Below are 26,573 nucleotides of genomic sequence, written 5' to 3'. Positions count from 1 at the left end.
CTTTTGCGATGGGGACAGACGTTCTCCCTCCCTGGTCCCCAGGCCTTCTGGAGAGTCCCCAATCCCTGTCCCCATCCCCTTCCTTCCTCCCCAAGGACAACTTGAGACCCCAGGGGAATGGCCAGCCAGCGCCCTTCCCCTCCCTGGACCCTCCGGCTTTCCCTCCTCCTTACCCAGATGTGAACGAGTGTGAGTCCTTCCCGGGAGTCTGTCCCAATGGGCGTTGCGTCAACACTGCCGGGTCTTTCCGCTGCGAGTGTCCACAGGGCCTGATGCTGGACACCTCGGGCCGGCTGTGCGTGGGTGAGTCCAGGCGAGGTCCGTATACGGGGCCACACGTTCTTCCTTTGTTCCCTCCACCCGCAGTGACTCGAGGAACAGGAGAGATTTTTTATTTATTTATTTTTGAGATGGAGTGTTGCTTATGTCGCCCAGGCTGGAGTGCAGTGGCGCGATCTCGGCTCACTGCAACTTCCGCCTCCCGGATTCAAGCGATTCTCCTGCCTCAGCCTCCTGAGTAGCTGGGATTACAGGCACACACCACCACACCTGGCTAATTTTTGTGTTTTTAGTAGAGATGGGGTTTCACCATGTTGGCTAGGATGGTCTCGAACTCCTGACCTCAGGTGATCTGCCCGCCTCGGCCTCCCAAAGTGTTGGGATTACAGGTGTGAGCCACCGCGCCCAGCCTGAATGGGAGAGATTTCAGGCATTCTTTGGGATCCTCTGCCTCTGGCTAACACATCATGAAAGACATTTGGGTGGGGTTTTTTTTTTTTCTTTTTTCTTTTTCCTCGAGACAGGGTCTCACTCTGTCACCCAGGCAGGAGTGCAGTGGCGCAATCTCATCTCACTACAACTTGCACTTCCTGGGTTCAACTGATTTTTGTACCTTGATCTCCTGAGCAGCTGGGACTACAGGTGTGCACCACCACACCCAGCTAATTTATTTATTTACTGGTATATCTATATATATTCTTGTAGGGACAGGGTCTCACTATCTTGCCTAGGCTGGTCTCAAACTCCTGGCCTCAAGGGATCCCCCTACCTCAGCATCCCAGAGTGCTGGAATTCCAGCCAGGATTTATCTTTGAGGACAGTTTTAGGTTCACAGCAAATATGAACACATAGCCCCCACCTCCACACATGTACAGCCTCCCCAACTATCAACACCTTGCACCGGGGTTAGAGGGTGCATTTGTTATGATGGGTACAGCATTATCACCTCTAAGTCCATAGAGCACCTTAGGGTTTACCCTTGGTGTGTTGGACTTTCTATGGGTTTGGAAGAACGTATAAGGACATATGTTCACCACTGTAGTGTCATACAGGGTAGTTTCACTGCCCTAAAAATCCTTAGTGGCTGGGCATGGTGGCTCACGCCTGTAATGCCAGCACTTTGGGAAGCTGAGGTGGGTGGATTGCTTGAGGTCAGGAGTTCGAGACCAGCCTGGTAAACATGGTGAAACCCCATCTCTACTAAAATACACAAATTAAGTGAGCGTGGTGGCGGGTGCCTGTAATCATAGCTACTCGGGAGTCTGAGGCAGGAGAATCGCTTGAACCCGGGAGGTGGAGGTTGCAGTGAGCTGAGATTATGCCACCGCACTACAGCCTGGGCGACAGAGCGAGACTCCGTCTAAAAAAAAAAAAAAATTGGCCAGGCATGGTAGCTCATGCCTATAATCCCGGCACTTTGGGAGGCCGAGGTGGACAGATCACTTGAGTTCGAGATCAGCCTGGCCAACGTGATACCGAGTCTCTACTAAAAAATACAAAAGTTAGCCCGGTGTGGTGGCACACACCTGTAATCCCAGCTCCTCGGAAGCTGAGGCGGGAGAATTGCTTGAACCTGGGAGGTGGAGGTTGCAGTGAGCTGAGATTGTGCCACTGCACTCCAGGCTGGGTGACAGAGCAAGACTATATCTCAAAAAAAATCAATCAACCAATGAATTAATCATTAAAAAATTATGGATAGAGGGGCTTAGAACAGTGCTACAGAACAGTGCACATAGTACCCTCCCAGGCAGTGTCTGGAGGAAGTCACCCCTTTTCACTCTGGCCCTCGACCTGACTATGTCCAATGGGAGTGACTGAGTGGCACGCCTGTCTCGCAGGGGGCACAGTGTGGCAGGGATGGGGACGCAGTGACCGTTCCCCTGTGCAGATGTGAGATTGGAACCATGTTTCCTGCGATGGGATGAGGATGAGTGTGGGGTCACCCTGCCTGGCAAGTACCGGATGGACGTCTGCTGCTGCTCCATCGGGGCCGCGTGGGGAGCCGAGTGCGAGGCCTGCCCGGATCCCGAGTCTCTGGAATTTGCCAGCCTGTGCCCGCAGGGGCTGGGCTTTGCCAGCCAGGACTTCCTATCTGGCCGACCATTCTATAAAGGTGCGGTTGGGGAAGGGGTCAGGCCCCTGGAAGGATGGGGAGGGGACGGCATAGACAAAAGCCTGGAGATGGGAGGTGTGTTTGGGGAAAAGGGGATGTGGGTAAGGCGAGGCACTAAGAACCCAGGGAGGGCTTGGTGTATGGATCCCGAGCTTGGGGATGTCAGGGTGGTTTGATGCCCCTGTACTTCAGATGTGAATGAATGCAAGGTGTTCCCTGGCCTCTGCATGCACGGTACCTGCAGAAACACGGTGGGCAGCTTCCACTGCGCCTGTGCGGGGGGCTTTGCCCTGGATGCCCAGGAACGGAACTGCACAGGTAGGTGCCACCTCTGCTTCTTGGAGAGAGCGTGATCCTTGGCAGGGATAGGGGCCTCGAATAAGACGTAGAGACAACACCTGTTCTTTTTCTTCTTCTTCTTTTTATTTTTTTGAGACGGAGTTTCACTCTTGTTATCCAGGCTGGAGTGCAATGGCACGATCTTGGCTCACTGCAACCTCCACCTCCCAGGTTCAAGCGACTCTCCTTCCTCAACCTCCCAAGTAGTTGGGATTACAGGCATGCGCCACCATGCCTGGCTAATTTTGTATTTTTCAGTAGTGATGGGGTTTCTCCGTGTTGGTCAGGCTGGACTTGAACTCCTGACCTCAGGTGATCCGCCCACCTTGGCCTCCCAAAGTGCTGGGATTACAGGCGTGAGCCACCGTGCCCGGCGAGCACCTGTTCTTTGGGCACTTCTTGTGTCTACCTCTGTGCTGCGTGACCTAGGGCAGGTGATTGCCCTCCTTGGTCTGCAGGGACCCTGACTATAAAAGAAGGGGCTGGGCCGGGCACGGTGGCTCACGCCTGTAATCCCAGAACTTAGGGAGGCCGAGGCGGGTGGATCACGAGGTCAGGAGATCAAGACCATCCTGGCTAAGATGGTGAAACCCCGTCTCTACTATAAATACAAAAATTAGCCGGGTGAAAGGGGCTGGGCCAGGCACGATGGATCACACCTGTAATCCCAGCACTTTGGGAGGCCAAGGCGATGGATCACTTGAGGTCAAGAGTTCGAGACCAGGCTGGCCAACATGGCAATACCCTGTCTCTACTAAAAGTACAAAAATTAGCTAGGCGTGGTGGCGGGCACCTGTAATCCCAGCTACTCGGGAGGCTGAGGAAGGAGAATTACTTGAACCCGGGAGGCGGAGGTTGCAGTGAGCTGAGATTGTGCCATTGCACTCCAGCCTGGGTGACAGAAAGAGACTGTATCTCAAATATAAATAAATAAGTAAATAAAACATAAAAGAAGGGTCTGGCAAAGGTGACCTTTAGAGGCCTCCAGGGCCAGCATGGTGGCTCACGCCTGTGATCCCAGCACTTCTGGAGGCCAAGGTGGGAGGATTGCTTGAGCCTAAGAGTTTGAGACTAGCCCGGGCAACACAGCGAGACCTCCATCTCTGCAAAAAATAAAAAAATTATTATTGCATTAACTGTAGTCCCAGCTACTCAAGAGGCTGAGGCAGAAGGATCCCTTGAGCCCCTGGGAGGTTGAAGCTGCAGTGAGCTGTGATCACACCACTGCACTGCAGCCTGAGTGACAGAGTAAGACTCTGTCTCTAAAAAAACAAACAGGCTGGGCTCAGTGGCTCACACCTGTAATCCTAGCACTTTGGGAGGCCGAGGCGGGTGGATTGCTTTAGGTCAGGAGTTTGAGACCAGCCTGGCCAACATGGTGAAACCCTGTCTCTACTAAAAATACAAAATTAGCCGGGCATGGTGGCGCACGCCTGTAATCCCAGCTACTTGGGAGGCAGAGGCAGGAGAATCCCTTGATCCTGAGAGGCAGAAGTTGCAGTGAGCCGAGATTGTACCACTGCACTCCAGCCTGGGTGACAGAGCAAGACTCTGTCTCTAAAAATAAATAAATAAGTAATAAAAATAAAATAAAATAAAACAAACAAATCTACCACCAAAATTAAGGAAATGGAGAGCTCCAGGCTGTGAGAAAACTCCCTGCCCTTGTCATGTTTAGTTCGGGGTCCCTCCATTTCCTTGGCTCCTTGGCTTCTGTTCTGCCTGTCATATCTACAGATTTGATGACCCCATACGGCACCCCATCATGTCTGCATCATATCTCCCCTCTTGGCCTGTGCCTCCTTATGTCTGCAGACAGGCTTCCTCTAGCCCACACCTCCATCAAAGGACAGGGACCCCCCTGCCTTGTGCCCCGTGATGCGGCATACACGGCCCCTCCGGCCTCTGCCCCCCTCTCCCCACAGATATTGACGAGTGTCGCATCTCCCCTGACCTCTGCGGCCAGGGCGCCTGTGTCAACACGCCGGGCAGCTTTGAGTGCGAGTGTTTTCCTGGCTACGAGAGCGGCTTCATGCTGATGAAGGACTGCATGGGTCGGTGACTGCCGGGCAGGGGTGTGGTGGGCGCCCTGGGCAGGGTGGGCATTGAGGAGAGGGAGGGTGGGGACGGCTGTTGCTGTGTGGACGTGGATGGAGGGGGCAGGAGGAGGGAGGAGCTGAAATTAGCTGGGTTACAGTGACTCTGGGCTCCATGAGGCCTTGTCTTAGGAGAGAGACCTGGGGGCCGAGACCTGGGGGTGGCCAGCACACTGGGGTGGGTGAGGTCTCCCAGGGAGGGTGTGTAGCTTGGGTAGAGGACAGGGCCCCTCAGAGAAGCCTGGGAAATACTGCCAGTTACAAGGCCTCTCGTCCCCATCATTGACTTTGTTATTCATTTGATGAGCATTTCACATGCATCCTCTGCGCTAGAGGCACTCCAGGGAGCCCTCTTTCCCTGGAGCTCACAGCCTAACAGGAAGACAGACATGAATAACATGAATCGCTGAGGAAATGCAAAATTGGGCTGGGTGCAGTGGCCCTCGCCTGTAATCCCAGCACTTTGAGAGGCTGAGGCCGTAGGATCACTTGAGTCCAGGAGTTCGAGGCCAGCCTGGGCAACATAACAAGACCCTGTCACTACAAAATTTTTTAAAAATTAGCTAGGCATGGTGGTGCGTGCTACTCGGGAGGCTGAGAAGGGAGGATCCTTTGAGCCCAGGAGGTTGAGGCTGTAGTGAACCATGATCGCACTTTTGCACTCCAGCCTGGGTGACAGAGTGAGACACTAACAAAAAAAGGAAGGAAGGAAGGAAGGAAGGAAGGAAGGAAGGAGGGAGGGAGAGAGGGAGGGAGGGAAGGAAGGAAGGAAGGAAGGAAGGAAGGAAGGAAGGAAGGAAGAAAAAGCCAGGCACAGTGGCTCATGCCTGTAATCCCAGCACTTTGGGAGGCTGAGGTGGGCAGATTGCCTGAGTTCAGGAGTTCGAAACCAGCCTGGGCAACATGGTGAAACCCCGTCTCTACTAAAATACAAAAAATTAGCTGGGTGTGGTGGCGTGTGCCCGTAGTTCTAGCTACTCAGGAAGCTGAGGCAGGAGAATTGCTTGAACCCAGGAGGTGGAGGTTGCAGTGAGCCAAGATCGCACCACTGCACTCCAACCTGGGTGACAGAGCGAGACTCTGTCTCCAAATTTAAAAAAAAAAAAAAAAAAAAGAAAGGAAAAGAAAAGAAAAAAATGCAAAATTGCCACTGTCAGAAGCCCTTAAAAGGGCCACATGATCTGATGAGAGATGGCTGAGACAGGATTGCTTGAGGCCAGGAGTTCAAGACCAGCTTGGTCAACATAGAGAGGCCCCGTCTCTACACAAAATTTAAAAATTAGCCGGGCGTGGTGGTGCCTGCCTGTAGTCCCAGCTACTCAGGAGGCTGAGGTGGGAGGATAGTTTGAACCCGGGAGGTGGAGTCTGCAGGGAGCCGTGATCGTGTCACTGCACTCCAGCCTGGGTGACAGTGTGAAAATCTGTCTTAAAAAAAAAAACAAAAAAAGGCTGGGCTCGGTGGCTCACACCTGTAATGCCAGCAATTTGGGAGGCTGAGGCCGGTGAATCACTTGAGGTCAGGATTTTGAGACCAGCCTGGCCAACATGGTGAAACGCTGTCTCTACTAAAAACACAAAAATTAGCTGGGCTTGATGATGCACACCTGTAATCCCAGCTACTTGGGAGGCTGAGGCAGGAGAATTGCATGAACCCAGGAGGCGGAGGTTGCAGTGAGCCGAGATCGTGCCACTGCACTCCAGCCTGGGTGACAGAGCGAGACTCCATCTCAAAAACAACAATAGCAACAACAACAACAAAAAAAAAGGAAAGAAAGAAAGAATGGAGTGGGGTGAACAGGGTGAAGACACTGGAGAACAGCATGTGCAAAAGCCCTGGGGTGGGCCTGAGGGATGGAAGGATGCCTCTATGGCTGAAGAGTGATGAGGCCATGGCGAGGCTGCCTGCTCCCTGCCCTGAGTCCTGGCAGGACTGAGCCTCAGCTTTCTGGCGTGTCCTGCAGGGAGTGGAGGAGGGCTTCTTAGCGCCTTTTCTAGTGGCCCCAAGAGTGTCAGCTTCATGGCCTTTGTTCTTCTGAGAATCTCAGCCTCCCTCCCCATCTGGCTGGTCTCTGCTTCTGGTGCAGACCCCACTCCCCTGGGTCATCCCGGCCCGGAGCCTCCAGGCTCTCCTGGCTCCCGCTGGGGTGAAGGGGGCAGGGGAGATGGCGGGGAGAAGCCGGCATGAGCCTCATCGCCCCCTCCCTGCATCAGCACCTTCACGCCTGCTCTCTCTTTCCACACAAACCTTCAGACGTGGACGAGTGTGCAAGGGACCCACTGCTCTGTCGGGGAGGCACTTGCGCCAACACGGATGGGAGCTACAAGTGCCAGTGTCCCCCTGGGCATGAGTTGACGGCCGAGGGCACTGCCTGTGAGGGTGAGTGTGCATCTGGGTGTGCAAGTGTGAGTGTGAGCCCGTGTGCGTGAAAGTGAGTGGGCGTCTGGTGAATGTGGGCGGGATGAGTGAGAGGGTGGGCAGCTATATCTGTCTTTCTGAGGCCATACCTGTGTGTGAGTGTGCAAGTGTGTGTCAGTGTGTACCTGTGTGTGTAAGTGGGTTTATATGCAAGATGGCGGGAGTATGTTTGTGTGTCTAGATGAACACGCACATGTGTGAGTGTCTGTACAAGGGCAAGCGTTTGTGCGTTTGGGTGACTGTGTGTGTGTCTGTACAAGGGGGAATGTTTGCATGTGAGTAGGTGTGAGTGTGTATGTGCGTCTGTGTGAACACACAAGAGAGTTTGAGTGTGTATTTGGCTATGAATGTATCTACCAAGGGCAAGTGTGTTTGCATGTGCGTAGGTGTGTTTCATTTTGTTTTGTTTGAGACAGGGTCCCAGTCTGTTGTCCACGCAGGGGTGCAGTGGCATGATCACAGCTCACTGCAGCCTCCACCTCCTGGGCTCAGGTGATCCTCCCACCTCAGCCTCCCAAGTAGGTGGGACTACAGGCATGCACCACCATGCCTGGCTAATTTCTGAGTGGGTGTGTTTGCACATAAGTCTGTGTGTGTGTATGCAAAAGAATGTGTTGTGTAGTTGGATGCAAATGCATGTTTATAAAGAGAGGTGTGTTTGTGTGTGAGCGGGTGTGAGGATGTGTTTGTGAGTGAGTCTGTGTGGGTGTACCTCTGGATGTGGGTGTCTGGGTGTGGATGTGTGTTTGCACAAGGACAGGTATGTTTGAGGGTGTGTTTATGTGTCTGTGTGAGTGTGCACATGGGTGTGTTTGTATGTGTGTGCACACATGGGTGTGAGTGTGCCCCTGGGTGTGGATGTGTATTTACACATGGGTAAGGGTATTTGTGTGCAAGTGGATATCAGGTGTGTTGTGAATTTAGGAGTGTGCACCTGAGTGTGAGTGTGTATCTGAGTGTGCCTGTGTGTGTCTGTCAAGGGCGAGTGTGTTCACACGTGAGTGGGTACCAGGGTGTGTTTGTGAGTGTGTGTGAACGTGCACGTGGGGTGTGTATCTGGGTGTCTGTGTTTATAGGAGAGTGAGTGTATTTGCATGTGAGTGAATGCGAGTGTATGGACAGCCACACGTGGGGCTGTGCCAATGCTGGCAGTGTGAGCTCCTTAGCATGCATGTGTGCCCCAGTGTGTCTCATGGTCACACAGATGGCAGATGGGGCACAGGCCTGTCTTTCACCTGCACTCCCCCACAGACATCGACGAGTGCTCCTTGAGGGATGGCCTGTGTCCCCACGGCCAGTGTGTCAATGTCATCGGTGCCTTCCAGTGCTCCTGCCGTGCTGGCTTCCAGGGCACACCTGACCGCCAGGGCTGTGTGGGTGAGACTGTGCCCACCTGCTGGCCCCTGGGCACCAACCACAGCCCCAGCCATAGTGGCAGCCCCTCCTGTCCTCACCTCAACTCCACTCTGCTCCCACCCCCAAACCAGCCCCCTCCCCATGCTGGACCCCCTCCCCCCAGCCCCAGCCCCTGTCTGTCCTGCATCCTGCAGACATCAACGAATGCCGGGTCCGGAATGGTGGGTGTGACGTGCACTGTATTAACACTGAGGGCAGCTACCAGTGCAGCTGTGGGCAGGGCTACTTGCTGATGCCCGACGGAAGGGCATGTGCAGGTAGGTGGGCACAACTTCTTCCCACTGCCTGGTGTGGAGGGTGAGGAGGAGGTGTTGGCCGGGTCCTACACTGGCCCAGAGCCCAGCACAGCATAGTGAAGCCAGCCAGACCCGAGGCACCCCCTGCCTGGCCTGTGGTCCTGGCCCCAGGCAGGCTGCTCACCCTGTGGGAGAACCCCTGGGGTTTTTGCAAAGGAGGGTGAATAAGGTGGAAAAGAACCTCAGAACTGCTTGAGTGCCCCCAGACTACTTGAGTGACCATCGCTGTCCTCACCTGGCTACGGTCGTCCTGGGGCCTGGGGAGCAGATATGTACTGGATGGTCTATCAGGGCAAAGCTAAGCACAGTCCCCAACCCTGCTCCCCCAGACGTGGACGAGTGTGAAGAGAACCCCCGTGTTTGTGACCAAGGCCACTGCACCAACATGCCGGGGGGTCACCGCTGCCTGTGCTATGATGGCTTCATGGCCACGCCAGACATGAAGACATGTGTTGGTGAGGAGCCGGGACGGGGGAGGAGTGGAGGAGGCGGTGTCAGAATTCACACACCAGGTCTTCCGCAAGATGGCACATAGGCATGACAAACACCAGGCCCCACCCCTGCCATTCGCAGGTAGGAAGATGAGGCTTTGTAACAGCACTTGCTTCTCCACTTAAGAGTCCCTAGCACCCCAAGTCTGCTCTCCAAAGCCCATGAGATCCCATTTATATAATAGAAGCAGAATTCCCCAAACCTTGCTCTTTTAAATGGCATTTGTTTAATACGACATACACAACACCTATCAGGATTGTGTCCTATTCAAGGGCTGTGCTTTAAGATCACTGAAGACAAAGGGGTTTCTGGCAGAGGACAGTGGACAAGGCAGGAAAGAGACTCAGAACTGTGTTCTCTAAGGTGGCGATTGCTGTCCTCATCTGGCTACAGGTTGTCCTGGGGCCTCGGGAGCAGATGTGTACTGGGTGCCCTATCAGGACAAAGCTGAGGCCAGAGTGTGGAAGTTCCAGGAAGTAACAATGTAACTCCCGGCCAAGAAACTGAGTGAAGCTTAAAGAGCTTAGAGGGTTCCAGTTTATAGGAGTCTCAGAGAGCAAGCACTTTAGTGATGGGCCTTGTGAACAAATGCATTTAGGGAATGTGGTCTGCTCCATGCCCCTGTTGCAGATCCACTGTGCATATTGGCATAAAGGCTCTGAAAAGTCCTGCAGGAGGAAACCCTGGTTAGCTTTGTGGATCTCAGCCTTCTCTAAATATATTTGACCATAAAATACTTTTGGAAACACATTCCTGGTGTGTTCCTTGGAACGTGCACTGTGAAATGCTCACAAAACACTCCCAATTGCCCAGTAGTGGACATACAGGGAGCTCCCTGCCCCTGGAGAAAAGAAAGAGAGTCCTAGCAGAGAGGACCTGTGCGGCAGGACAGTCAGGAATGCTGGTGCTCTCCCTCCCACCCTCACCTACTTCCTCTCCTGTCACCCCTGCACCCAGTCCTCACACCTCATGGTCTCTTCCCCAACAGATGTGGATGAGTGTGACCTGAACCCTCACATCTGCCTCCATGGGGACTGCGAGAACACGAAGGGTTCCTTTGTCTGCCACTGTCAGCTGGGCTACATGGTCAGGAAGGGGGCCACGGGCTGCTCTGGTGAGCCGGCGGTCAGCGGTGCAGGCAGAGGGGACTCCCCGGGGCCATTTTGGGAATCATGGGGTCTATTTCCATCCCTCAGGGCAGAGCACAGCCAGAATTCATTCTCGTAGATTTCCACGGATGGCTTCTTGTGTTAAAGCAAGAACAGAGTCCTATATGGTGCCCCGGGGGTCCCCTGAACAGCTCAGGAGGGGAAGCCCCAAGTGTCTGCAGCAGCATTTCTGAAACGTGAATGCCTGATAATCTGATGCGATACAGGGATGAACACTTAAACATTTGAATAGTGACTGTATTAGTTCCCTGTGGCTGCCATAACAAATGATCACACAATTGGTGGCTTAGAAATTGATTCTCTGGGCCAAGCATGGTGGCTCATGCCTGTAATCCCAGCATTTTGGGAGGCTGAGGCAGGCAGATCACCTGAGGTCAGGAGTTCGAGACTAGCCTGGTCAACATGGTGAAACCCATCTCTACTAAAAATACAAAAATTAGCCAGGCATAGTAATCCCAGCTACTCGGGAGGCTGGGGCAGGAGAATCATTTGAACCCGGGAGGCAGAGGTGGCAGTGAGCCAAGATAGCACCACTGCATTCTAGCCTGGGCAACAGAGTGAGACCCCGTCTCAAAAGAAAATAAGTAAATTCAGGAGGCTGAGGCAGGAGAATGGTGTAAACCTGGGAGGCAAAGCTTGCAGTGAGCCGAGATCGAGCCACTGCACTCCAGCCTGGGTGACAGAGCCAGACTCCGTCTCAAAAAAAAAAAAAAAAAGAGAAAAGAAAAAGAAAAAGAAAATAAGTAAATTGATTCTCCGCGTGGCGCAGTGGCTCACACTTGTAATCCCAGCACTTTGGGAGGCCAAGGCGGGAGGACTGCTTGAGCCCATGGGTTCGAGACTAGCCTGGGTGACATGGATACATCACAACATGGCCATATGGCAACACTAATAGAGAAGCAACCCCATCTCTATTAAAAATTTTAAAAATTAGCCTGGGCAGGGTAGCTCACACCTGTAATCCCAGCACTTTGGGGGCTGAGGTGGGTGAATTACCTGAGGTCAGGAGTTTGAGACCAGCCTGGCCAACATAGCAAAACCCCATCTCTACTAAAAATACAAAATTAGCTGGGTGTGGTGGCTCATGCCTGTAATCCCAGCTACTTGGGAGGCTGAGGCAGGAGAATCGCTTGAATCCAGGAGGCGGAGGTTGCAGCGAGCCAAGATCGCACCACTGCACTCCAGCTTGGGCCACAGGGCAAAACTCCATCTCAAAAAAACAAACATTTTTCATAATTAAAAAGAAATTTATTCTCCTTCTAGAATAATAGTTCTGGAAGCCAGAAGTCTGAAATCAAGGTGTCTGCAGAGTTAGTACCTTCTTGGGGGCTCAGAGGCAGAACGTGTTCCATGCCTCCTTGGCGTTCCTCAGCTTGTAGATGCATCATTCGAGTCTGTCTCCACCTTCATACGGCCTTCTTCTCTCTGTGTATCTATTTTTTTATTTTTCATTTTTTACATTATATTATTGATTGATTGATTGATTGATTGTGAGATAGTGTCTCACTCTGTCTCCCAGGCTGGAGTGCAGTGGCGCGATCTCTGCTCACTGCAAGCTCCGCCTCTTGGGTTCACGCCATTCTCCTGCCTCAGCCTCCCGAGTAGCTGGGACTACAGGTGCCTGCCACCACGCCTGGCTAATTTTTTTTTGTATTTTTAGTAGAGACAGGGTTTCACCACGTTAGCCAGGATGGTCTCGATCTCCTGACCTCGTGATCCACCCACCTTGGCCTCCCAAAGTGCTGGGATTACAGGCGTGAGCCACTGCGCCCCAGCTGGACAGTCACTCTTAATATCTACCCCAAGTCTTTCATGCTGCTATTTCAGACCATTTGTGGGGGCTGCTGAGAGTCATGTATGTTAGGTTTCGGGGTTTTCGTCTTGGGCTCTGGGTAAAGATGGAAGCTCCCCAGGTGAATGGGAGGTGGCTTGCTGGGCCAGCTCTTCCCTAGAGAGGAAGAGTCCCTGCCCTTTTAGCTGCTATTGCATCGAGTCTTTCCTTCTGTGACTGGGTCTCGGCGTTGTGCCTCCTCTCCCTTTAGATGTGGATGAATGTGAGGTTGGAGGACACAACTGTGACAGTCACGCCTCCTGTCTCAACATCCTGGGGAGTTTCAGCTGTAGGTGCCTGCCAGGCTGGGTGGGGGATGGCTTCGAATGTCACGGTGAGTACCTGGGGGCGGGGAGTCGGGGCAAAGCAGAAGAGGTAGGTGGGGGGCAAGGCAGTGGGAGGGCGGGATCCGGGGGTGTCTGCAGGGGGGCTGTCAGGATTGGAGTGTCGGTGGGTCTTTCTCCCTTCTGTCCCCACCCAATGCACACACCGTGGGGTGGGGGTTCTGGGCTCCATCTCCTGCAGACCTGGATGAATGCATCTCCCAGGAGCACCGGTGCAGCCCAAGAGGTGACTGTCTCAATGTCCCTGGCTCCTACCGCTGCACCTGCCGCCAGGGCTTTGCCGGGGATGGCTTCTCCTGCGAAGGTGAGATTAGGGGGGTGGGAGGGCAGGGGCCCTAGAGGGACAGCCACGGGGGCTGAATTCACGGTAGCTGCCATGGTCACTCGACCTCCTGACTCTTTCTGACTCAATTGCTTGCTCCGTGGGTGCTGGAGAGGCTGTGTCCTTGGCCCAGGGGGTGCTGCTGCCTGCCCACGGCTCCCTTGAATGCTTAAGTGCATGGGACACTTCCTTCCTGGCTGCCCTCCTCCCTGGATCCAGAGAGACTGAGTCCCCTCTCTGGAGTCCAAGAGTCCAGACCACCTCTCCCCTCCCTGTCCCTGCCTCGGTCACTCGCCTCCCACCCCCGAGTCAGGGACTGAGTCCCCAGGGCTACTTGCCTGGGACTCTGGCTGACAGCCAAGTTTTCCAGTGACTGGGGCCTCCCGCCCACCCTGTGTGGGTCCTGGTCCACCGGCCTCCAGCCCTCCGAATCTTGGGGCCCCTCAGACAGGGACGAATGTGCCGAGAACGTGGACCTCTGTGACAACGGGCAGTGCCTCAATGCGCCCGGCGGGTACCGCTGTGAATGTGAGATGGGCTTTGACCCCACCGAGGACCACCGGGCCTGCCAGGGTGAGGTTGGGCCCGGTAGGGCAGAGGACAGAGTGGGTGGGTCCCCGCCGCAGACTCTGGGTGGGGCAGGCTGACCCAGGGTCCCCGCAGATGTGGACGAGTGTGCGCAAGGGAACCTTTGTGCGTTTGGGAGCTGTGAGAACCTGCCTGGAATGTTCCGCTGCATCTGCGATGGTGGCTACGAACTGGACCGAGGGGGTGGCGACTGCACAGGTGTGAAGTCATCTGGGCTGGAAGGGGAGAGGAGAGAGCAGGAGTTGGGGCAGGGGACATGGCTCACTCCCTCGCTGCCCTCAGATCTCTTTTCAAGCATCCTCCCCTGCAGTCTTGCTGGGGGGCGGGGGGCGCCTTGCCTGATGTCCCTATCATTTCCCGTTCCTGTTTCCCTGCTGAATAAGTTCAGTGATTGAAGTGGTCTCTCCACCCTAGCTGCTGAAAGGGTCTCCCACCTCTGTGTGTTTTAGAAATGGGCAGATGGTAAATATTTTTGGCTTTGCAAGCCACACAGTCAGTCTCTGTCATAATGATTCAACTCTGCCATTGTAGGTCAAAAGCAGCCACAGGCAATATGTAAATGAATCAATGTGGCCCCTGTACCAATAAAACTTTATTGACACAAACAGGTGGTGGACCGGATTCGGCCTACAGGTTGGAGTTTGCTAACCCATGGTTTGAAAGTTTTTTCTATATATGGGTTTTGGCTGGGTGTGGTGGCTCATGCCCATAATCTCAGCACTTTGGGAGGCTGAGGTGGGAGGATCACTCGAGGCCAGGAGTTGGAGATCAGCCTGAGCAACATAGTGAGACCCCATCTCTAAAAAGCATAAATAAAAAATTAGCTGGGCATTGTGGTGCATACCTGTAGTCCCAGCTACTCCAAAGGATGAGGCAGAAGGATCGCTTGAGCCCAGGAGTTTGAGGCCGCAGTGAGCTGTGGTTGCACAACTGCACTCCAGCCTGGTCAACACAGCAAGACCCTGTCTTTAAACATCAATAAATTAAGAAAATAAAATAGATATGGTTTTCATATGTTGACTGCATGGAACCCAGGGCAGGTAGAGTTCAATGAGCAAAACTCTGCCATGCAGAACAGAGCAGGAGAGGGAATGGGGTTCGGAGGGGACAGGACAGACTGGAGGCTCCTGTCCCCTTAGGTTTCTTCCCAGGGAAGGACATGACATTGTCCCACAATCTGGTGCCCAGGAGCTGACCCTGAGCGAGGGCTACAGCTTCCCGGAATGAAGCCAGGAGGGAGGGGGGCCAAGGGAGGGCTCCCTGATGAGGACCGCGCCTCCTCCCCACAGACATCAACGAGTGTGCAGACCCAGTAAACTGCATCAACGGCCTGTGCATTAACACCCCCGGCAGCTACCTCTGCAGCTGCCCCCAGGATTTTGAGCTGAACCCCAGTGGAGTGGGCTGCGTGGGTGAGTCCATGCTCAGCTCCAGATCAGGATTCTGGGGTCAGCAGAGGTGGGTGGGATTGCCCCCTGGGTTAACTCAGATGTCAACGTGTTCAAATCTACCTGCTTCTGACTAACGGGACATCTGCTGGTCTCCTGCAAGAGTGGTTGTCCTTGTCACCTGTTGAAATAGACACATACATGTACACGCACACATACAGCTTTCCCCTTGACACCTACTAACCATCTTTTCTGCATGTTCAGACACTCGGGCCGGGAACTGTTTCCTGGAGACGCATGACCGAGGGGACGGCGGCATTTCCTGCAGTGCCGAGATCGGAGTTGGTGTCACCCGGGCTTCCTGCTGTTGCTCCCTGGGCCGGGCTTGGGGCAATCCCTGTGAGCTGTGCCCTATGGCCAACACCAGTGAGTCCCTGCGGGGCAGTTGAACGCCGTGACCTGAGCCACCGAGACCCGGGAGCTTAGGGAGTCACCTCTGCTAATGGCGGCGGTGGGGGGGCTTAGGCGACAGGAAAACCAAGAACTGGGGAAGGAGAGGGGCTTGTCCTGGGTCACACAGTGTACTCTTGGTAGTTCATTGGCTGGGCCTCTCTCCAAGGTTGCTTTCTGTAAATTCTCTGTGTTTTTAGTCACTTGATCACTCAGTCAACAAACACTGAGAGTTCCTCTGTGTCATGTGCTGGGGGCTGGGGACTCAGAGAAGGATGAGCCACAGCCTTTGCACACTGCTTCTCCCTCACCCTTAAACCAACAGTTTCAGGACTATGAGAGTAGAGCTGTCCTAAGGGTTTTCTTTGAGGCATAGCCATAGCTCAGGAGAAAGCTGTGGGGAAGAGAAAGCTGTGGGGAAGGCTTTCCAGGGGAGGAGGCTTGAGTGAGGTTTTGAAGGATGTGTAGGAGTTTTCCTAGCAGAGTAGGGGGAATGATGTGCAATGCAGTGAGAACAGTATGTGCAAAGGCCTCAGGTGTGAAACAGGGAGGTACATGTCCACCTATTCAGGTGTATGTGTGTGTGAATGTCCAAGGTCTTCCTTGTGTGGGGAAAACTTGCAGTTACACTAGCATATGGTTTTGGATCAGAAGGAATAATCTTCTCTCCCTCCTACCCCCAGCCACTACCACGTAACTCTGCTCACATGTTGAATGGGAACCCACATTTACACACACACACGCATGCACACGCACATGCACACACACACAAGCAGCCCCAGGACTGGCCAAAGTCTCTTGGCCCTAAGAGACTAAAGAGATATGGGGATGTAGTTAGTACAGTAGAAGTATGGGAACCCGCTCTTGAGCCCTTTTCAGGCTTCCTGCTGTTGCTCCCCTGTTTCCCCTAAGCTTTGCCCCAATACCCCACCTCACAGGAGCCTGTTTCCCTTTACAGCTGAATACAGAACCCTGTGCCCGGGTGGTGAGGGCTTCCAGCCTAACCCCATCACTGTCATTCTGGAAGGTGAGTTCCTGGCAGACCATCCATCCATCTGTCTGCCTAGAGACTGACTTTTGTCTCATCCCCACCTCACCAAAGTGCAGAGTTGAGCAGTTTTGTCCTGGGATGGGGCAGATCTTTCCACCTGGAGGCTGGGCAGCAGGACCCCACTATGCTTTTAGTTTGTGTTTAATTTTTTTTATCTGTTCTTTCAGCCATTTCTTCCACTTGTTGGTTTATTGATCTTTTCATTTGTCCCCCATCGTTCCATTCATCCTCCATCCTTCTGTCCATTTATCCTTCCATCCACCCATCCTTCCATCCTTTCATCCATCCATCCATCCATCCATCCATCCATCCATCCTTCTGCCCATTTTTTCCGTCCATCTGTACATCCATACATCCTTCCATCCAGCCATCCTCCATGTACCCATTCGTCCATTCTTCCTTCCATACTTCCATTCAACCATCCTCCATCTACCCATTCATCCATCCCCCACTCATCCCTCTCTTATCCTTTTATCCCTCCATCTAGTCAACCATTCATTCCCCATCCTTCATTTATCCCTCATTCTTTCATCCATCCCCCATCTTTCTGTCCACTCATCCTTCCATCCATCCATCCATCCATCCATCCATCCATCCTTCCACCCGACCATCCATCCATTCATCTATCCTTCCACTCATCCTTCCATCCATTCATCCTTCCATCCATCCATCCATCCTTCCACCCGACCATCCATCTATTCATCTATCCTTCCACTCATCCTTCCATCCATTCATCCTTCCACCCATCCAACCATTCTCCATCTACCCATTCATCCATCCCCCCACTCATTCCTCTCCTATCCTTCTGTCCCTCCATTTACCCATTTATCCCCCATCCTTCCATTCATCCATCCTTTCATCCATCTCCCCTCCTTCTGTACATTTATCCTTCCATCCTTCCATCCATCCATCCTTCCACCCAACCATCCTCCATCTACCCATTCATCTATCCTTCCTTCCATCCAACTATCCTTTATCTACCCATTCATCCATCCTCCCGTTCATCCATCCTTCCATCCATCCCTCCATCCTTCCATCCAACCATGCTCCATCCACCCATTCATCCATTCATCACTCATCCCTCTGCTGTCCTTGTATCCATCCATTCACTCATCCATCCATCCCCCATCCTTCATCTAGCCCCCATTCATCCATCCATTAACCTATTTTCCACCCTCCCATCCATCCATCTCCCACCCACCTATCTCTCATTCTTCTGCGCATCTGTTCACTCATCCATCTATCCCCCGTTCACCCATCCATCCTCAATACATCCATCCATCCACTCGTCCATCCACCCATTTCCCATCCACCCGTTCCCTACTCCCTTTCTATTCCCCCCATTCATCCACCCTTCCATCCATCTTCTATCTCCCATCTATTCATCCATTCATCCCCCATCCTCCATCCATCCATCCATCCATCCATCCATCCATCCATCCATCCACCCATCCACTTATCCACCCATTCACTCATCCACCCATTCACTCATTTGCCTATCTACTCACCTATCCATCCACCTTCCTATCCATCCACTCACTCATCATCTTATTCATTGACCCACTTGCTTATTTGCCCATCCACTGTTTCATATGCATGCATCCATCCACTCATCCATCCACTCATCCATCCATTCATCCATCCTCCCATCCATCCTTTCTATAGGGAGTGATGAGGTTGGAGAAGACTATCTATTCTCCATCTAGAGGAAGAAAACTATCTATTTCTCTATCTAGAGGGAACTATGTGGTGGATGGGAGAATGGACCAACAGATGAAGGGAATGGAGTTGAATTTAGGGTGACATTAACTCAAGAGAATCTGTGTCCAGCCATCAAGATAGACCCTTCAAATGTCTATCAGTGATGGACAGCACTTGGGGATCCTCGAGAGGGCCCTGGAGAACCCAGAGCATGGTGTGGGTGCCCCTTAAGTCCTCTGCATGGGTTTAGCTCCCGAGCTTGGCTTCCTTACTTCCTGACAGACATTGACGAGTGCCAAGAGCTGCCAGGGCTGTGTCAGGGGGGTGACTGCGTCAACACGTTTGGCAGTTTCCAGTGTGAGTGCCCACCTGGCTACCACCTCAGTGAGCACACCCGCATCTGTGAGGGTGAGCATGGATTCTCTTTGGGGTGGGTCAGGCTCTTCTGCTCTCTCCCTGCCTTCCTGCCCTGCCAAGCCTCACAAGGGTAGAGGAGGGAAGGCCTCATGGAAAGGCTTCTGCCCCCTGCCTCCTCTTTTGTCATGATCTGTCAGTTCTCTCTTGCTGCTTTGAAGATGTTCGTGGCTGCTGTGGATCTGTGGCATGGGGGATGGTAGGCAGGCCCACTAAAACGCCACGACACTCCCTTATGAAATACAGCAGCTTCTTTCTTCACCATTTCTTTGTCTGGGTGTTGTAAGCTTTTGACTGGATTCCAGAGTTCTGCAAAAGTTTATTTTTGTCTGTTTTGCCAGCTCAATAGTTGCTTTTGTGGAGGAATGGAGCCCTGGAGTTCCCTACTCTGCTATTTTTGGTGACATCACTCTTAGCATGCTAATATTCCACCACCTATTTTTGTCTGCTAGCTAAGAATACTTTATTACACTTTTTTCAATGGTTGAAAAAACCAAAAGAAGAATAACATTTTGTGGCACATGAAAATTATATGAAATTCAAGGCTGGGTGCATGGCAGCTCACACTGGTAATCCCAGTACTTTGGGAGGCTGAAGTGGGAGGATTGCTTGAGGCCAGGAGTTCAAGACCAACCTGGGCAACATGGCAAGACCTTGTCTCTACAAAAAATTAAAAAACTAGCTGGGCACGCTGACTCATGCCTGTAATCCCAACTACTTGGGAGGCTGAGGCAGGAGGATCACTTGAGCCTTGGAAGTCGAGGCTGCAGTGAGCCATGATTGTGCCACTGCACTCCAGCCTGGGTGACAGAACGAGACCCTGTCTTAAAAAAAAAAAAAGAAAATAAGGCTGGGCACAGTGGCTCGCACTTGTAATCCCAGCACTTTGGGAGGCTGAGGTGGAGGGATCACGAGGTCAGGAGTTCGAGACCAGCCTGGCCAACATAGTGAAACCCCATCTCTACTAAAAATTCAAAAATTAGCTGGGCATAGTGGCACAGGCCTGTAGTCCCAGCTACTTGGGAAGCTGAGGCAGGAGAATCACTTGAACCTGGGAGGCGGAGGTTTGCGGTGAGCCAAGATAAGGCCGCTGCACTCCAGTCTGGGCAACAGAGTGAGACTCTGTCTCAAAAAAAAAAAAAAAAAGGAAAGAAAGAAAGAAAAAAGAGAAAGAAAGAGAGAGAGATGAAAGAAAGAGAAGGAAAAGAAAGAAGAAAGGAAGAAAGGAAGAAAGGAAGAAAGGAAGAAAGGAAGAAAGAAAGAAAGAAAGAAAGAAAGAAAGAAAGAAAGAAAGAAGAAAAGAAAAGAAAGTTATATAAAATTCAAATTTCAGGGGTCCATAAATAAAATTTCCTTGGAGCACAGCCAGTGCCACAGTGTGTTTGCATATTGTTTGTGTCTGCTTCCTTGCTACATTGGCAGATTGAATAATCATGACACACTGTAGTCTGGCCCGAAAAACCAAAATGATCTGGCCCTTTACAGAAAAAGATTACTGCCCCTGGACTAGAGTAATGATTAGATTGAGAATCAATTTTTTCCCCCAAGAATACTTTATCCATAAGGTTCTTGATTCCTATCATATCATAGTAGGAAGACATGGATTATCCATTCTTGGTGATTATAAAACTGACTTGTGAACTCAGGTCATTTTGTTCCTAGTAGAAGCAGTATCATCATCACCTTTATTTTTATGAATATTTTTTTTTTAGAGCCAGTGTCTCACTCTGTTGTCCAGGCTGGAGTGCAGTGGTGTAATCACAGCTCACTGCAGTCTTGACCTCCTGGACTCAGGTGATCCTCCCACCTCTGCCTCTCAAGTAGCTGGGACCACAAGCGTGTGCCACTATGCCCAGCTAAATTTTCATTTTTTGCAGAGATGGGACCTCACTATGTTGCCCAGGCTGGTCTCAAACTCTTGGCCTCAAATCATCCTCCTGCCTTGGCCTCCCAAAGCGGGGATGATAGGCATGAGCCACTGCATCCAGCTTGTAAATGTTCTTTTTTTTTCACTTAATGTCATATTGTTTTTGTTTGTTTGTTTCATTTTGTTTGTTTGTTTTTTAGAGCCAGGATCTCATTCTGCACCCAGGCTGGAGTGCAGAGGCATGATCACAACTCACTGCAACCTTAACCTCCCGGACTCAAGTGATCCTCTCCCAAGTGGCTGGGACTGCAGGCATGCACCACCATGCCCAGCTAATTTTTTAAAATTTTTAGTAGAGATGGGGTCTTGCTATGTTGCCCAGACTGGTCTTGAACTCTGGGCTCAAATGATCCTTCCACCTCAGCATTACAAAGTGCTCAGATTACAGGCACGAGCCACCATGCCCGGCCCATATTATAGCTTTCTTCATCACTAAGAAGTGTGTGCGTTTTAAGCTGATTTTAAAACCAAACTTAGGTCCCTGGCGAAGTGGCCTTGCTGGGTCTCTGGAGGGGAGTTATTCAGACAATTCGTGGACGCTGCCACTGTTCCCTTCCACCATTCCTTTCCCTGCAGATATTGACGAATGCTCCACACACTCGGGCATCTGTGGCCCTGGCACCTGCTACAACACCCTGGGGAACTACACCTGTGTCTGCCCTGCAGAGTACCTCCAAGTCAATGGTGGCAACAACTGCATGGGTAAGAAGTGTGATGACCTAGGGAACTGGCAGTCACAGAAGCAGCACCTGGGCATGGGAGGAACTGCTGGGAGCCTTCAAGCCTATGGAGAGGGAGGGTAAGCATGTATGAAGTGCTGATATGTGGCAGTAAACAAAGCTGCAGGACTCAGGAGCCCAGAGCTGCCATGAACAGTTGCTCAGGTTGTGCACTGCTCAAAAAAGGCTGAAAAAAGTGAATGGATCCCCCAAGTGTGTTGGTGAAGAGACATCAAGCCAATCAAGCCAGCCAGTAATCTTTTTTTTTTTTTCTGAGATAGAGTCTCGCTCTGTCACCCAGGCTGGAGTGCAGTGGCACAATCTCGGCTCACTGCAACCTCCACCTCCCAGGTTCAAGCGATTCTCCTGCCTCAGCCTCCCAAGTAGTTGGGATTACAGGCATGTGCCACCACGCCTGGCTAATTTTTGTATTTTTAGTAGAGACAGGGTTTTGCCATGTTGGCCAGGCTGGTCTCGAACTCCTGACCTCAAGTGATCTGCCCACCTCGGCCTCCCAAAGTGCTGGATTACAGGCATGAGCCACTGTGCCTGGCCAAGCCGATAATCTTCAAATGAATCAGTTAACGTGTTCCCATCTCTTTGGCTCCCTCTTCCACTGACTTAGGTGACCCTTACCCACGTTCTTCTCCCTTATGCCAACTACAGATATGAGGAAGAGTGCTTGCTTCCGGCACTATAACGGCACATGTCAAAATGAGCTGGTCTTCAACATGACCCGGAAAATGTGTTGCTGCTCCTACAACATTGGCCAGGCCTGGAATAGACCCTGTGAGGCCTGCCCCACTCCCACCAGTCGTGAGTAACCCTCCCCAACTGTCTTCCCAGCCTGGCCCCTCCTAGCATAATGGTTAAGGAAACATAGTGCCCTTAGGGCTCTTAGATTAATCTTCCTTGTTCTGATGAGAGCCAGAGAGTTGAAGTTTTGTCCCTCTATTAGTCCATTCTCATACTGCTATGAAGAAATACTGGATACTGGGTAATTTATAAAGAAAAAGAGGTTTGGCTGGGCGTGGTGGCTCACGCTTGTAATCCCAGCACTTTGGGAGGCTGAGGCGGATGGATCACTCGAGGTCAGGCATTCGAGACCAACCTGGCCAACATGGTGAAACCCTGTCTCTACTGAAAATACCAAAAAAATTAGCTGGGCATGGTGGCACAGGCCCGTAATCCCAGCTACTTGGGAGTCTGAGGCAAGAGAATCACTTGAACCCAGGAGGTGGGGGTTGCAGTGAGCTGCGATCATGCCACTGCACTCCAGCCTGGGTGACAGAGCAAGACTCCATCTCAAAAAAAAAAAAAAAAAAAAAAAGGAGGTTTAATGGACTCACAGTTCCACATGACTGGGAAGGCCTCACAATCATGACAGAAGGTGAAGGAGGAGCAAAAGCACGTCTTACATGGTGGCAGGCAAGAGAGTGCGTGCAGGGGAACTGCCCTTTATAAAACTGTCAGATCTCACGAGACTTATTCACTATCATGAGAATAGCATGGGAAAGACCCGCCCCCATGACTCAATTACCTCCCACCCGGTCCCTACCGTGACATGTGGGGATATGGGAGCTACAGTTCAAGCTGAGATTTAGGTGGGGCACAGCCAAACTGTGTCAGTCCGTATGTGTGGAAGGCAATACTTTAAAGTGAGCAAGGCAGCTTTTCTTCCATTTTGCAGATTTTGAGAATTCAGGATGGATCAATGGAGTTTTCATTGGTGGGGAAGGCCCTTGAAGATTCACAGGAGTGGCTGGGGGTGGGGTAGGGTGGGAGGGGGTCGGTAAATGTCCCAGGCCAGGGAGGAAAGCACAGCTGGTTAGAGAGACCATAGACCTCCTGGGCTGGGGAAGGGGCAGACCTGGAGAAGCTCAGAGCCAAGATTGGGACCCTGATGGAAACATCGGTCAGGATGAAGGAAAGTGTTCCAGGTAGGGGCACAGCAGGAGCCAAGAACTGGAGGCAGGACAGAACAGAGTGTGTTGACAGCAGGAATGAGTCCTGTTGGAATGATCTAGCAGCGAGCCCAGGCACCAGGAAGAGCTGCAGGAATGGGGCAGTGCTGGGAAGGGAGCTTCTAGGGGTTTATAGAAGTATTCATTTCCCAGAGCTGCCGCAAAACATTACTGCAAACTAGGTGGCTTTAAAAACCAGATGTCATGGCTCACACCTGTAATCCCAGCTATTTGGGAGGCTACGGTGGGAGGGTCACCTGAGCCTGGGAGGTTGAGGCTGCAGTGAGCCGTGATTGCACCAGTGCACTCCAGCCTGGGTGACAGAGTGAGATTTTGTCTCAAAAAAATTAAATTAAATTAAATTAAATAAGTGGAAGGAGGGAAAGGGTGGGGAGAGCAAAAAAAGTTCAAGGTGGCCAGGTGAGGGCTGGGCTCCAGGGATGAGGTTCCCCTCCAGATGGGGAGTGGGTTGGGGTCAGGCCTGCAGCCCCAGACTCAGCTTTGTTTTCCTTTGTGCAGCTGACTACCAGATCCTGTGTGGAAATCAGGCCCCGGGATTCCTCATTGACATCCACACGGGGAAGCCCCTTGGTGAGTGAGCGGTCCCTGCTCTATCCCTGGGCACCCATCCACCTAGGCCTGGTTCTTCCACCCCTCCCCTCCCTCACAGCTCTTTTCCTTACATCCACTCCTCCATCCTCCCCTCCTCCTCACCCCACACACCTCCAACTCCCCAGGAATCCTGCCCTCAAAAACACTTTTTTTAAAAAAAAAGAATGACATTATTTTTATTAAACCGTTATCCATTTTTTAAAATGATAGTAAAATATATGCAACATAAAATTTACCATTCGAGCCATGCACGGTGGCTCACGCCTGTAATCCCAGCACTTTGGGAGGCCAAGGTGGGTGGATCACCTGAGGTCAGGAGTTCAAGACCAGCCTAGCCAACATGGTGAAACCGTGTCTCTACTAAAAATACAAAAAATTAGCTGGATGTGGTGGTGGGTTGTTTCCAGTCCCCTATTGATGGGCACTTAGGTTGTTTCCTGTCCCCCATTGATGGACACTTAGTTTGTTTCCAGTCCCCCACTGATGGACACTTAGATGGTTTTCAGTTCCCCGTTGATGGACACTTAGGTTCTTTCAAGTCCCCTTTTGATGGACACTTAGGTTGTTTCCAGTCCCCTACTGATGGACATTTAGATTGTTTATATATAACAGCTTTATTGAAATATAATTCACATACCACACACTTCACCCATTTAAAGTGCTTTATTCAGTGGTTTTGAGTACATTCACAGTGTTACACAACCATCACCTCAATCTAAGTCTAAAACATTTTCATCACACAAAAGTAAACCCTATGCCTATTAGCAGTCACTCCCTTTACCTCCTCCCTTCTGCCCCTGGCAACCACAAATCGACTTTCTGTCTCTATTGATTTGCTATTTCTGGACGTTTCCTTTAAATGGAGTCATGCAATATTGTTCTTTTGTGTCTGGCTTCTCTTAGCAGAATGATTTTAGGTTTCAACCACATTGTCACATGTTACAGGGCTTTATTCCTTAATAAGGCTGAAGAATATTCCATGGTACAGACATCCCGTATTTTGCTCTGCAATTGATGTTTCCAGTTTCTTGCTAAATAGCATCTCATACCGCTGTCCTGCTTACGCTTAAGGCCATTTCTTTCCAGCACGGTTGCTGGGTCACAGGAAGTGTGCATTTTTAATTGAGAAAAACACACACTGTCTCTCTGCTCTTGTCTTTCCTCCCACATCCTCATCTCTTTCTGGTGTGAGTGGACGTATTTTGGTCACAGCAAGACTTTTTTGAGTGTGTGCTGGTTTGTGGCCACAACAGCCTCAACCAGACTGCAGGGCTAGTGGGTCCCTTTGCTCAGGGTCACTGGAAGTCCCAGGGGGCTGGGCTGCCCCTGATGGCAGATGCCCTCTGCAGACATTGATGAGTGTGGGGATATCCCCGCCATCTGTGCCAATGGCATCTGCATCAACCAGATCGGGAGTTTCCGCTGCGAGTGCCCCACAGGCTTCAACTACAACAGCATCCTGCTGGCTTGTGAAGGTGCCACCTCTCCCTGTTCCCAGCCCTGGGGTCTGGGTGGGATGCATGGCCGCCACTGTGCAATCTGGGCAAGTAACTAAAACTCTGTAAGCCTCCATTTCCCTGTCTGTATAATGGGCTAACACCTATCCAAGGGCCTCCATCTCATATAACCACCCTTACTCCAGCTCTGGCTGCTTCCAGAGAAACTACCTGCTCCGAAGCAGTGGACTGGGTTTCAGGTTTGATTCTGTCAGGATGGGCTTCTCTGTCACCCCCACCTCATTTGCTGTATTTGCCCAGATGTCAATGAGTGTGGCAGCAGGGAGAGTCCCTGCCAGCAGAATGCCGACTGCATCAACATCCCCGGCAGCTACCGCTGCAAGTGCACCCGAGGGTACAAACTGTCGCCAGGCGGGGCTTGTGTGGGTGAGCAGGGTCCCTGGGAGGAGGTGAGGGAGCTGGGCTCTGTCGCCCATGGGGACTTAGATGGGGTATGGCTCTGTCCAGGTCTTTCTCCTTTTCTATACTATTAGGGGGGTGGGGGATGTATTGAGAGTGTCTGTTAATAGGATGTGATAGAGGTGAGAGCTCAGGTTGATGCGCACAGCCTGAAGCCCCTGGTGGAAGTTTGAGCGGAGAACTTCAAGGCAGGTTCTAGCTTCCCCATTGCAGTAGGGAGAGCTCAGGCAAACATTGTGTGGTAGGGGCCTTGGGGACACCATGCTCTTTGCACCCCCCAGGACGGAATGAGTGTCGGGAGATCCCGAATGTCTGTAGCCATGGTGACTGCATGGACACAGAAGGCAGCTACATGTGTCTGTGTCACCGTGGATTCCAGGCCTCTGCAGACCAGACCCTGTGCATGGGTGAGACCCTTATCTTCCCCGTCCTTTCAAGCCAGGCTGCCTGGGATCTACACCTCCCCTGGGATGGAAGTGGTGATTCTGTCCATCCTAGTTCACAAACAGATCCAAGTTTGGGTCTTGAGATTAAGATCTTGGGTAAATGGCTGATCTGCCTCCCTGTGCCTCAGTTTTCCCATCTGTAAAATGGGGGTGACATATCACACCGGGGTACTTCCCAGCCATCACCCCCAGGGGTCACTGCCCAGTCATCTAGGCAGGGCTAGGTGCAGGGGAGGAATGCTAGGTCCAGCTGGCCTCTCACTCCCCAAGTCCCCCAATGCCCT

General features: G+C 51.9%; 1 protein-coding gene across 3 annotated transcripts in view; it reads left to right on the top strand.

The window, feature by feature from the left end:
- Window positions 1-26,573, top strand: part of FBN3 (fibrillin 3) — an 84,009-nt gene that overhangs the window by 25,790 nt on the left and 31,646 nt on the right. For all 3 annotated transcript variants that reach the window (XM_030807802.1, XM_030807803.1, XM_030807804.1), the window contains 23 exons: window positions 178-303; window positions 2,168-2,392; window positions 2,585-2,710; window positions 4,657-4,785; window positions 7,079-7,204; window positions 8,495-8,620; window positions 8,794-8,916; window positions 9,285-9,410; window positions 10,436-10,561; window positions 12,659-12,781; window positions 12,973-13,095; window positions 13,561-13,686; window positions 13,777-13,899; window positions 14,991-15,113; window positions 15,354-15,515; window positions 16,498-16,566; window positions 18,574-18,699; window positions 21,209-21,334; window positions 22,018-22,167; window positions 23,835-23,906; window positions 25,277-25,402; window positions 25,685-25,810; window positions 26,125-26,250. In XM_030807802.1, the coding sequence (XP_030663662.1) occupies window positions 178-303; window positions 2,168-2,392; window positions 2,585-2,710; window positions 4,657-4,785; window positions 7,079-7,204; window positions 8,495-8,620; window positions 8,794-8,916; window positions 9,285-9,410; window positions 10,436-10,561; window positions 12,659-12,781; window positions 12,973-13,095; window positions 13,561-13,686; window positions 13,777-13,899; window positions 14,991-15,113; window positions 15,354-15,515; window positions 16,498-16,566; window positions 18,574-18,699; window positions 21,209-21,334; window positions 22,018-22,167; window positions 23,835-23,906; window positions 25,277-25,402; window positions 25,685-25,810; window positions 26,125-26,250 (2,934 nt within the window). The remainder of the gene's footprint in view (window positions 1-177; window positions 304-2,167; window positions 2,393-2,584; window positions 2,711-4,656; window positions 4,786-7,078; window positions 7,205-8,494; window positions 8,621-8,793; window positions 8,917-9,284; window positions 9,411-10,435; window positions 10,562-12,658; window positions 12,782-12,972; window positions 13,096-13,560; window positions 13,687-13,776; window positions 13,900-14,990; window positions 15,114-15,353; window positions 15,516-16,497; window positions 16,567-18,573; window positions 18,700-21,208; window positions 21,335-22,017; window positions 22,168-23,834; window positions 23,907-25,276; window positions 25,403-25,684; window positions 25,811-26,124; window positions 26,251-26,573) is intronic.

This window comes from Nomascus leucogenys, unplaced genomic scaffold (genome assembly GCF_006542625.1).
Source record: "Nomascus leucogenys isolate Asia unplaced genomic scaffold, Asia_NLE_v1 Super-Scaffold_241, whole genome shotgun sequence".
NCBI classification, from domain to species: domain Eukaryota; kingdom Metazoa; phylum Chordata; class Mammalia; order Primates; family Hylobatidae; genus Nomascus; species Nomascus leucogenys.
Note: the sequence above shows the minus strand (reverse complement) of the source record. Positions and strands in the feature narration are given on the sequence as shown.